Source organism: Microplitis demolitor, chromosome 1 (assembly GCF_026212275.2).
Source record: "Microplitis demolitor isolate Queensland-Clemson2020A chromosome 1, iyMicDemo2.1a, whole genome shotgun sequence".
Classification (NCBI taxonomy): Eukaryota; Metazoa; Arthropoda; class Insecta; order Hymenoptera; family Braconidae; genus Microplitis; species Microplitis demolitor.
Genome location: NC_068545.1, coordinates 2,304,030 through 2,317,721, shown reverse-complemented (window position 1 = coordinate 2,317,721; position 13,692 = coordinate 2,304,030). Strand labels below are relative to the sequence as shown.

Sequence of the window (13,692 nt, the reverse complement as noted above, 5' to 3'; positions counted from 1 at the left end):
TTATTGTTATTACGCGCTTTTGAATTAATGAAATTTACTGCATTATAAAAAAAAAAGTAAATAAATAAATAACAGCCAGAATGTTTATAAAAACACTACACTGTAGTGAAAATTAAAAGGAACAAAAAAAAGCAATAAATTTATAGTAAAAAATATGCACGGGAATAATGTCAATAGATAAAATAAATGTGTGTGAATATAGAGTATGCACTGGATTTACAATTGTTTGGTAAGTTACAGCAAAAGTTTAATAACAAGTTTTGATAGTCAACGAAAATAAAATAGATAAACCAAAGGCATCTACACATACACATATATATACATATGTATGAATATATGCATACATATTTATATATATATAAATATAAAACATTGTTACTTTGTTATGTTAGGATTAAGATATTATCTCGCGTTTATATTGTCATAAATCTTAGCTCGCATCTACTATGCGTATACACGGAGAAAATAATGGTAACTGTTCCTAACATTTATCAACCCATAATGTTATGGTAATAATTACTTGAAATTATGAAATGTACGCCCATAATTTCTGGGAAAAGTTTCTATGACTGGGAAATTTTATAATTATGGTCAAAGTTTCTATATCGTATGGTAATGATTACTATAAATATTATGGTAATGGCTACTATGATAGTATAGTAATGATTACTAAGACAGAATGGTAACTAATACTTTAAATATTATGGTTATTATTACTATGATAGTGTGGTTATTATTACTATAAATATTATGGTAATGACTACTATGATAGTATAGTAATGATTGCTATGATAGTGTGGTAATAATTACTATAAATATTATGGCAATGACGACTATGATAGTATAGTAATGATTACTATGATAGTATGGTAATAATTACTATAAATATTATGGTAATGATTACTATGATAGTATGGTAACTATTACTATAAATATTATGGTAATTATTACTGTAATATAAAAAGTTCTGAATTTTATAGTAATCGTTACCATTAGACACAGTAATTATGACCATAACTAGTATGGGCACCATTCCTATGATTGACTTTTCAAAAAAACCTGCTACCATACGGTATGGTAACTATTACCATATAAACTGTAATTGTAACCGTAAATTTATCTCCGTGTATATCCATTTATATTTAGATATTTAAAAAAAACTATATGTGCATATATTATTATTAATAGATAATGCTTGTGTATGCGTATCTGGTTGGGCCAAAGCAAGAACTTGCAAGTAAACCCTTTTACATCACTTGCGTTATACAACTGTGTGTACTATTATACACTGAGGTAATAGTTTGGTACAACAATGACAATGTACTGTCGCCATGATAAATATATTTAATAAAAGTTTTCTAGCTCTACGATGGCTCTCGTTTCCAAGACTTGTACGAGTCAAACTTTCAAGAGAAAAACTCGGAAATTTTTTTTTTTATTTCAAACAAATACAGGAACGTAATTGGATTTTTATTTATCATGTCTGTTGCATAATTAGTTAAATTATTATTATTATTATTATTATTATATGCTTGATAAATTTTGAGTACTTGTTGGTGCTCTTGTGTAACAATGAGCTGTCTATATATATTTTATTATATAACCGTATAAATTATGCTATCATTTTATTAAATTTCATAACCCCTTGGAAAAAGAATAAAAGAGTATAATAATTAAAAAGCGGATTTTCTCGCGTGATTTAGTAAAGAGCGTGAAGGGGATATATATTTATAATGTATGAAAAGAAATCTGAGCATGAGTATAGATGTGCGTGTGTAAATTTATGAATTTAAAAATAATAAAACAGAGCTCGGAGCAATAAAAATAAATAAATCGGCAGCGGTAAAATGCACAAACCGGAATTTATATTGATCATATATAATTTTTTCTTCACCTAACTTACTCATTTTTTCGAGCATATGCTACCCTACATTTAAATCCTGTCACACTTCTTATTTTTACTCATTTTTTATTATTCCTATTATATCACTTTATAAAATTATAGCATTAATCTTCCTTGATATTGTTTTTAAGCAAAGAAACAAACCAATTCAAACAATATATATCAATAATATCATCAACAAATACATCAACTACAACAACAACAACAACGACTACTAAAAGATAAATCCTATATTCCTTCATAATGATTTAATAATCCGATTGTTTTGTTCTGTTCCGGCAACGTGATTAGATGGCCCGACAATTGTCAACGTCAACATCTTTCTCCGATCAATCAGCAAAATAGATGATTATAAAATGGTGAGTCAACTACAAACAACAACAATAAAAAAAACAAGGCCTACAGTCTATAATAATCCACACATTGTATTAACTATATATAATTAACGTCACGTGTATATGATTCGTTAAAACTTGCACTTCTCTGTTACTGTACTCGTAATATAACAGTATCTATTAGGGTGGAAAATTTTTTCGACTTTTTTTTTTATTTTTAAGCTCACATGAAAAATGGTAGTTTCAAAATTCACAGACTCTGCTCCAAGTTTCGTCATCGAAAATTGGAGATCATTCAGGAATTTTTGAATTTTTGAAAATTAACGAAAAATAAAATTTGAAAATAAATATGTAGGGAAGATTAAATTAGTGAAAAACTAAAGATTTTGTAAAAAAAAATAGAGTTTTGTTTATTTTCGGTTCGAAAATTCCTAAGCGACCTCTCGAAAATTTTTCGATGACTTGAAACTTGGAGAAAAGTCTTTGAAAACTTCACTCTAATATTTTTTCATGCACAAAAAAAACAATTTTTTGCATTATGAATTTAAAAAAAAAAATTTGAGACGAAAAATTCAGGAGAATTCTAGTTTTAAGAAAATTTTTGGTTTAAATTCATAATGCAAAATATTCATAGAAAAAAAAGTCAAAAAAATATTGCCACCCTAATATCTACTATTATTATATATATATAAAAAATATATATATATAATAAATATACTGTCGCGCAACCAGTGGATGCAGTGTTGCTACTACCAGTCAAACGTTCAATTTTAAATGTCGTTACTTGTCATGTATTATAATCAGCATAAGCGTATTTAACTATATATATGTATGTATATCTATTTATTTATTTATGTATAGATATATATGCATATTGATTGTCGAGTGATTGATTGATTGACTGATATTGACTGGCTGTATATTACTAAATAAATAACCTCGTGTGTCTTGTCAAAAAATATATGTGGAATCTGCTCTTATATTTATTAACACACCGTTAAAGCTTTTTTTCCCGGTCGTTAAATCGAATATCAATTACCAAATTAAAAACCAATAACAAAGTTATTATTTCTTTGGTAATTACCGTAATTGTTGCACGATATACGATTTATCTTTGTCGGAAATTCGGATCCAACATCAAAGAATTTTTTACTTTTTTTTTTCATAAATTTCATTAATATACAATGCATGCTGGAAAAACATGCTCAATAATAATCTCATATAATAAATTAAATTATATGTATTTATTCATTTATACCACGCTTTATAAATATATAGATATATATATATATATATATATCATTCAATTTATCCGCTCGCTCAATGTCATTTTTATTGTCTTTCAATTCATTAATCATTTTATCGTCATATTTTATAAGTCTCATTTTCATCCCCTATTATCTACTCGATTTCTGTACTTTCTTGTAACATATCAAATATATATATATATATATATATATATATATATATATATATATGTATATATATATATATATATATATACATATATGTACATATCTTCTCGTCTTACCATAAATGTATTATTTTTCATCCCCGCCATATTTATTTTCAAAATTTCGATCCACGAATATAGAACATGACTAATGAGTAATTCGACAATAACGTAATTATTTATTTAAATTATTAATAATTGTCTGCCTTTTGTTTTATTGTCTTGTATAATAATGCTTATCGCTGTTAAAATCGTTAAATTATTTATTGTGATAAGAAAAAAAAATAACCGTTACAACTTTGAATAAATTGATTTATAATTACTGGCAATAATATTCTCCTGGACGTTTCGTTATGGTACAGTGTACAGTAATTAATCAAGCACTTTAATAATAATTATAATAACAATTAATAAACACTTAAAGCACTATACACGAGTTCATTTATTTTAATTACTATATATTTGTATAGACCCGTATAAAAAAAAAAAACAAAAAATTTTTCAAAATGGTTCATAATCGTGAGCTTTGAAATTTGAGACAATTCGAAACTTTGTTGGTATGAAAACATGAAAAAAAAGACTAAATATTTTTTAAATCTGGGAAATTTTCTAGGAACAAGACGGAGATTAAAATTTTTTTCCCTCCAAAAAATAATCGACTCAAAGTTTAGAATTTTTTCAAATTCAGAAGTTCACTGTGAACTTTTTTTGAATGATATTTTTTATACGGATATATACATATCATTATGAAAATATTTTTAAAAAAATTCAATAATTTCCTACGCTTAAAACGCCGCAGTTCAGATTAGCCTTTAATGCTTTTCTATAATCAATTACTATTGAAAAAAAAAAAAAAAAACCAATAGGCAGTTTTACCCAAATTAAAAAGTAACGTATAATATATATATATATTTTTTTTAACAAGTATACACTATTTTACCACATTATGAAACTACATGCACTCTTTCACGCTCTTACACGCCTTTATTGGGCATTTATAGCTTATTAATTAATATTTTTATCTAACATATATATACTAATATTGATAATGTATAAAAAAATAAATATTAAAAAAAGAAAATAAATATTTCGAGAATGTGCTGTCTGTGCCTGATCTGTTTTGTGTCCGGCGTAAAAAAATGTCCATATAAATATAAATTTTTGAAAGTCGAAAAATTTGTTTTGAAAGCGTGTGTGTTTTAATTATGTGCCAGATAGCTAAAGAACGATAATAATAATAATAAATATATCTACTATATTTTATATTATGTGATATAGAATATTTTAAATAATTTTAAGTATTATTTTTATTATTAAATTATATGTATATATATATAATTGTTTGATGAAATAAAAATTGAGTAACTATGATAAGCATGAAATAACCGTTTTGATGGAAAAATGCTGAGAAAAAATATATTTATGTCTAACATTAAACTCAGGTGACTGCATGGTAAATTATATGGTATATATATATTTATTATTGATGATAAAAATAATGATATAGGAGTTGCGATTGGTTTTTAACGAGTCTTGGAAACATTTAGATGGAAATATAAGTAAAAGGGGATGGTGTATACATTTCCATGTGATTTATTGCAGAGGAATATATTTGGCAGATATTAAGCATAATATTAAGTTTAAACTTTTTATGCGTCTGTCTAGTAAAAAGTGTTATTACAGGTAGAGCACATATATATACACGTCAATAGTTTTTAAGACTAATGGATTATTGCGGTGGATTTTTGCCAAAAAAAAATTGCGAATTCATCCCTTATATTACAGTTATTGGAAACCTGGTGCGTTTCTATCCAATTTTTTTATCAAATATTATTTTTTTTTCAACAATTTCTATAACGTCAAAATAATTTTTTTTATTTAGAGTCGCTTTTTAATTGTCAGGGTCTTTAGCGACTATAAACTGTTGGGACTTTTGGACTTTGTAAGGTCAGCAGTGGGCCGAATCTCAGGACGGAATAGATTTTTCTGGCCAACTGGGATTCGAACCCACGTTTGACTGGTTACTAAGTTCAAACGGTAGCCTACTTGCCTCTCGATCATGATGACTGGTTCAAAATAAATTTTTGTAGTCGCGGAGAGAATTTTTTTGATAAAATTTACCCTACAGTTTAGAGTAGACTTGGGCTAAGAACAAAATAAATATGGAAAGAATAAAAACTGATTCCTTTTTTATTATTTTTTATTTAAAAATTACTCGAAATTTTTTTTTTTTTCACTCCATAATTGAACACTATCTAGAAACACAAGAGTAATTATTTATCCATGCCCAATTTTACTTACAACCAGTAAATTTATATATAATTCTCTCCATCTATGAAATTCAAAAAATTGACGTTTTTGAAAATTTATTAAAATTTCTCTTACTGACGTTATGGTAATTGTAATTTTTTTTTTTATTATTCAAAGCAGATTTTTTAAAAATTAATTTGATGAATCTTAAAAAAATGGCAAGTATAATTATTTAAATAAAAATTTGTTAGAAAATGAATGAGATGGTTTGTTAAGTACAAGATTTATATTTATTGGAATCACACACGAACTGAAACAGAAGAGACGAAAGTTACCTGCTGACAACTCGAGATAAATCTGTGAGCTAATATGCATGAATAATATATACAAATATATATATACATATTATATATATATATATTAGTTGCTTTATTAGTTTATGTGCATCGTGAGCAATTAAATACTTATCAACATGCTTCCACTAAAATCCTCTTAGTCTTGGCACGAATGCTTATACATGCCGCCGCTTTTAGTATTTGTTTTAATTGTTTTTTATTTTAAATTGCCATCGCTCGTATGTCCAATTGATTAATAAATAAATGATAGAATATTTCATTAATTTCAGTAATTTAATTATTAATTCATTTACATATAATTTACTTAATTAAATTCCCTTACTGTACAAACGTATTTTATTTAATAACCGAAAAAGTTTTTATTTTATTGCTAATGGAATTTATTTATTAATCAAAATAGTCGACATAGAAACCATTTATTTTAAAAGTCATACATATTTAATTATTGATTCGAGAGAGAGAATTAACGAAACTAAAAATTTAAAATGTACATTACACATTTTTTTAAAATATTTTTTTTTAAATAGAATATTGGCAGTGATTGAAATTTTATAAATATCAAAAGACAATTGATTTAAATTTTTAAATGAGTGTGAATGCAACAGACAAATTCAAAATTAATTATAAATAGAGTAAATAATTAATAAAATAAAATTTTTAAAAAATACGCATTTAGAAAATTTAAAAATTTATAAGTGCATTTTTTATAAATATTTTTTTTTTACATATTTACTCTGTTTATAATTTTAAATTTGTCTGTCTGCTGCATTCACACTCATATTTTCAAATGTCAAATAAACAATTAGAGTATTTTTTTTTTAGAAACAAAGTTTATAAAGTAACAATAAACTAGTTGAAAAAAAAAAAAAACATTTTACAATAGAATAGTATTCGAAAATAATTAAAAAATATATAAAACAATAATAACAAAGGTATGTGGGTATAACACTGAAATAATTAATAAAAATAATTTGTTAACAGGAATATTCAGTACAATTGACGTTTCGAGAACAATGGCTGGATGAGCGGCTCAAGTTCAATGATTTCGGGGGTACGCTGTTGTTATAATTTATTTATATATATATGCATGTATATTTGTTTATGTTTTATACAAAATTTTAATTACAAAACTTTGACAGGGCGATTAAAATATTTAACATTGACGGAATCGACGCGAGTGTGGATGCCGGATCTTTTTTTTTCAAACGAAAAGGAAGGACATTTTCATGAAATCATTATGCCAAATGTATATATTCGAATATTTCCTCATGGCTCGGTACTCTACAGTATACGGTAAACATAAATAATTCATTGTTTTTATTTTTTTATTCATTCAAATATCACGAGACAAAATATTTTTTTCTATCTAGAATATCTTTGACTCTGTCGTGTCCGATGAACTTGAAGCTCTATCCGCTAGATCGGCAAACTTGCTCATTACGAATGGCCAGTTGTACGTATTAAAAAATTTATTTATTTATTTGTTTGCTTATTAGTCAGTGTAAAAAAAAAATTTATTTAATTCCAGATGGTTGGACGACTGACGATTTAGTATTTGTTTGGAAAGAGGGCGATCCCGTCCAGGTGGTGAAAAATTTACACCTTCCACGATTCACTCTGGAAAAATATCTCACTGACTACTGTAACAGTAAAACAAATACAGGTAATATTTATTTAAAAATAAACAAGATTTTGCTTAAATGTAAATAAATAAAGAGCTTACCCGATGAAATGTTTTTTGTAGGCGAATACAGTTGCCTAAAAGTGGATTTACTTTTTAAACGTGAATTCAGTTACTATCTAATACAAATTTATATACCATGTTGTATGTTAGTTATTGTCTCGTGGGTGTCTTTTTGGCTAGATCAAAGCGCCGTACCAGCTCGAGTGTCACTTGGTAAGTGGTTTTTTTTTACTTTTACTTTTTCTCCCTTGTTGATCTCGTTCACCGTCTAGTTTATCTTTTGTACCTTGTACATGTATCTGTCATATAAAAAATCTATAAGCAATTCAGATGGTAAAAGATGATCAATATGAATAAGGGAAGGGACACATGTAGATATGTAGATAAGGGTGATGAACTAAAGTGAGCTATGAATAATAACAGAATTGAATTGAAATGGTGTATGTTATTTGTGATTAATGATAGGAGTGACAACATTACTGACAATGGCCACACAAACGTCTGGAATAAACGCTTCACTGCCACCAGTCTCCTACACAAAGGCCATCGACGTATGGACAGGAGTGTGCCTGACCTTTGTATTCGGTGCGCTGCTAGAGTTTGCACTGGTTAATTATGCCTCGCGGAGTGACATGCACCGAGAGAACATGAAAAAAAAATACCGTGAAATAGAGCACTCGTCATCCGTCGATCCATCGACCGAGCTCCTTGAACCCGACGGCTCCACCAATTTCCAAATGGTCAGTTTAACAGACATCTTGATAAGTATTTTTTTTTCCTTTTCGTCTATAAGTATCATTATTTTATCGGACAAGAGTCATTTGAATGAGAGTCACAAGCAAAAAGTTAAATTAAGTAAAGTCAAATGAAAATTTTAAAAAATAAATTTGAACATAAATGTTGATATTAAATTAGTAAAAGAAAAAAATTAGTAGCTTTTGAACAGAAAACCAAGAGCCGTCAATTTCTTTCAGAAGCCTCTCGTCCGACACACGGAGGATTCAATGACAATGGATAAGGTCCGACAGTGCGAAGTACACATGATGCAACCGCCGAAAAAAAACTGCTGCAGGTCGTGGCTGTCCAAGTTCCCGACGAGATCCAAGCGCATCGACGTCATCTCACGGATCACTTTTCCCCTCGTATTCGCTCTGTTCAACCTCGCGTACTGGTCCACGTACCTGTTTCGGGAGGAAGCGGAGAACGAATGAATGGTAGCAACATCACAACAGCTACACCACCATCAACCAACGAGGAAACGTTTGGAACAAGAGACGTGGCTCGCGGCCATCTCTACCAATATTCTCACTCATCGAGACACCATCATCACCACTCGCGTTCACGCTCCCATTCGCGCAATACTATCACGAGTAATCATCATTCTCACCATGTCTATCCGCACATAAACAACAACCACCACCAGCACCATCATCAGACCTACAGTAGACAGCGGCAGCATCGTCGTCATCAGCATCCGCCGCAGTCGCCGACTTCGTCAACTCAAACAGAGGAGGGAGAGACCACCACTCACGGTTCTCCAGGAGTCCTGTCCATAAATTCTCGGATGCCAACTTCTTCTCGAGGTTCCTCATCGCCAGCGTCGTCGCGCATGGAGACACCCTCTCCGTCGACGTCCATGCTCACCACCGCCGGGACTAAGACAAACCTAAACTCGTCAGCTGGAAACAGTTCTTCGAGACTGCTCCGGAGATTTTCACGACTGAGCCGGGAATCCTGCACCAACTACTTCAGAAATCTCTTCACCTGTCATACCCAGGGCAGCGCGAGAATTGACGTTATCTCACGCTTTGCTTTCCCCTTCATGTTTGTCGTATTCAACTTTGCTTACTGGTCCATGTACCTCTTTCGGGAGGAAGACACTACCAAAATGAATTGATGTGTGACTTTGAGTAATGTACGTAAATTTATACTAAAAAATAAAACGTTAATTTAAAATTACAAAAAAAAAAATGAGATTTAACTGATCAAGTTGATATGTAGTGGATAGTTAAAGGTGTGAGAAATGGGAATTTAATAATATCTAATGTTGATTACGCTCAGCATGGTCATTTCCATATTATATAATAATATTTAAATCATCATGATATCGTTCATTAAATTTATAAGCAACTCAATCTATCAGTCATTTATCTTAATACGATATACGATTTTAATAAAAAATTATCGATAATAAATAAATTTAAAATCAAGATTATAAAATAAATATTAAATGTACGATGCTGAGTCGTGACCAATAGATTGCTCAACGATATTATAAAAAATAATAAAATAAATAAAAAAAGTTTAATTACGGAGAAAAAATAAAATAAATAATTTATTAATTCCGGGAACATTTCTCTGTAAGCACAAACGAATTTTGGGCGTGAACGACTAAATCATCAAGTGCGAATGTATTAGTAAAACATATTATTATTATTTATAATTATTATTGTTATTATTATAATTATAATTAATGAGGAGAGACCGCGCGCCACGAAGTGACAAAAGTAGTGGATCTTGCATAGCCACGGCCTTTTTATGCCTTGGTGCATCTATATTTATAAGTATTATATATCTATAAATATATATATAAATATAAATATATATAAATAATATAAATATATCGAAAAAAAAGTAAACTTGTTATAAACAGTCAGTGATTCCTTTATATTATTAAAATAATGTGTGAAACTTTGTAGCCTTGTGATTTATTGTCTCGTTCTGTACATTCTTTTCAAACGGCCCTTTTGTGCGCGTTTATTAGCTAATTGTTTATCTGATGTAAACATTAAACATGCAATTTGCTAATTACCCTAGCAGATCCGAGTCACGGTAAATTGCCGCATTTTACCGCAGAATCTACTGCAAAGTTGCCGCATTTTACGGTAATTTGCGACAACTTACCATAAAAGATGACAATTTATCACAATTGGTGGCATTTTTACCATAACACATCGGTAAAGTACCGCAGGTTGCCGCAAATTTATGATGAATCGTACCTTTACCGTAAAATATCGGAACTAATCGTAAAATACCGTGATTCGAATCCGTCAGGGATACAACACACAAGTATAAACGAGATAGTTGCTCAGAGGCTGAAAGTTTCTTATAGAAAATCCGTATGATAATTATATGAATCAAAAAAAAAAATAAATAAATAAATAAAAATAAATACTATAGTGTGTACCAAGTGATACATTTTCATTTACATGCTACTATAACGTAAGACAATTTATAATAAGATAATAAATAAATTGACGAATGAAAATCGGTGGAAAAAAATATTATTACAAAGAAAAAAAAGGGTAACTAACAGATTGATTGTCGTTGTACAAACGTTATTACTTATTGCGAACGACGATTTGTAATTTAAAAAAAAAGTAAGAAAAATAAAAAAAAAATTAATTTAAGCTTTTCAAAATTAAAATAAAACCTGTCGCCGGCGACCACAAATACCGGTAGTGTGACAAATATATTCTGCAGTCAATATCGAGGATCGTGTATATTAATTAAAAAAAAAAAATAATAATAATAAAATAAACTAATAATAAATAAAATAAATAATAAAACGTATCGGTTGTTTGCCAGTAAATAACTAGTATAATAAATAAAAAAAAACAAACAAGACACGAATTTATATAATTATCATTGCATTAAAGGGGGCAGGGTAACGAATTAATAAATTCATCCATATATTTATTTATAATGATAATAAATTTAAAATAATTAAACGAGCGACGATTATTAATTTTTTTCCTTTTTTTTAAATTTGAAAGTGATCGACCTCGATAGAAAATAATGAAATGATTTATTAACGTTGAAAAACAGTAAATAAATAAAAGCGAGGGCATAAACACGTTGGAAAGTAATGTAATATTTCGACGATAAATATTAGCTGGAGAAAAAAAATAAATGAATTTAAAAAAACAATAAAACTTTAGATTAACCACCATTAGTTATTTAATAGTTGCACTTATTACATTATAGACATTGTAACTCATCCCATATAATATATATTATATATATATGCATACATATACCAGATATAAACCATTCGAAATTAAATATCACCCCTTAGCCCCGCCACTACCCTATCCATCCAAGTGTAAATAATAATTATCAATTGCAGAGGATCCCATCAGTTAAAATCAATAACACACGACTACAGATACACAATACACACATAAATATACATATATATTTATTCAAAATGAATACATACATGCAGACACGTCATTGCCATATCTCTATAATTAATAGAGTCGGCGAGTTTCATCAGACAAATTAATCAAATGGAAAGTATACCTACATAAATATATATATACATACATACGTACATACATACAGACAAATAATACATACATAGTCTAAATTTGTTGTAAGCAATCGTCAGGGGTTGTAAGAGAAAAAATTCTTTTAAAAATTTGAAATCGAGGCTCCCGCCGCCACATTTTTTAGCTCAAATTTAAATTTTACATGTGGGCGTACACAGAAAAAAAGAATTTCTCGGTGCAAAAAATTTTTACCCACCCCAAGAAACTTTTTACTTAACCCAAGGAATTGAGGTGCGAAAAAAATTCTTGAGCAAAGAAATTTTCCCAAGTCCTAAAAAAATTTTTATCTTTAATTCATAATCTTGCGCCAATAAATCTTTTTTTCTATGTATATCAACGCTCGAGTCACTCGGTATGGCTGAAGATTGAAAGGATATACCAAAGATTCATGATTAGTTGGGTGCAAAATAAATTTAAGTTAATAAACTTGTATCGTGTGATAACGAGCGTCGAGATATGAAATTTGAGCGGGTGAAAAAGTGGAGGAGTTTAAAAGTAATGAAAACCGGGAAAGGGAAAGTTGCTTATGACAAACTTGGGCTGTATATAAAAGTTTTTAGTACACTGTAAAAAAAACGGGAGTGTATTCGGAGTGATTTCAAATTTTATTAAAATTCAAATTCACTCTGTCACTCAAAGTTACGGAGTTTTAGAAAAAATTACTCCGCATATGGAGTAAAAGGGAGTTTGTTTTTCCAGCAGTGATCTGAATTTTATTTAAATTCGATTAGGAGTTTTAATATTCAAACTTCCGTTAGGAGTCTATTCCTTATTCACTCCAGATTTAAACCGTAAATTTTTTACAGTGTAGTATATACTGATGGAGTATTTGAATGAAGCAACCAACAAAAAGATACGACGCTCATTACACAAAATTATTTAAGAGTGAATTTATAAATCTTTTGATTTATAATAATAAAATTAAAATTTTTAATAAAATCAGGACGACCCTGTAAATAGAAAATAATAAATAATAATAATAAATAAAAGCAGATGGACGTAAAATAAATAACGTTAATTTAAATCCTCACTGAATGGATTTATTGATAAAATAAAAAAAAAATAAAAAAACGTATGAATTACCAATAACTCACTGATTGTAGATCGTTAGATCTTATGTTTGTTTGAATATATATTATTTCATTTGTTATTGACTAGATAGGATGTATAAAAAATTATGCATTACAGGTTTTTATGTTTTATATATATAAATATATATTTTATTTTAATTATTAATAAATTTTTTTTTTAAATCTGTATACGTTGATAATAAAAAATCCGAATGAATGAATTGATTAATATAATAAATAAATTTATTCCCTTCTTAATAAAAATTATTATTATTATTATAATTATTATTATTATTTATAATTGAAT

General features: G+C 28.4%; 1 protein-coding gene across 11 annotated transcripts in view; it reads left to right on the top strand.

Moving 5' to 3' along the window:
- Positions 1-13,462, top strand: part of LOC103568640 (glutamate-gated chloride channel) — a 32,702-nt gene extending 19,240 nt beyond the window's left edge. For 7 of the 11 annotated variants that reach the window (XM_053742873.1, XM_008545614.3, XM_053742827.1 and 4 more), the window contains 7 exons: positions 7,279-7,348; positions 7,437-7,590; positions 7,668-7,750; positions 7,826-7,960; positions 8,042-8,194; positions 8,447-8,721; positions 8,956-13,462. In XM_053742873.1, the coding sequence (XP_053598848.1) occupies positions 7,279-7,348; positions 7,437-7,590; positions 7,668-7,750; positions 7,826-7,960; positions 8,042-8,194; positions 8,447-8,721; positions 8,956-9,192 (1,107 nt within the window). In that variant the 3' untranslated portion in view covers positions 9,193-13,462. Of the gene's footprint in view, positions 1-139; positions 230-2,194; positions 2,263-7,278; positions 7,349-7,436; positions 7,591-7,667; positions 7,751-7,825; positions 7,961-8,041; positions 8,195-8,446; positions 8,722-8,955 lie in introns of those variants that run through there. The other 4 variants (XM_053742765.1, XM_053742792.1, XM_053742916.1 and 1 more) reach the window with 3 other exon arrangements.
- Positions 13,463-13,692: the final 230 nt, after the last annotated feature.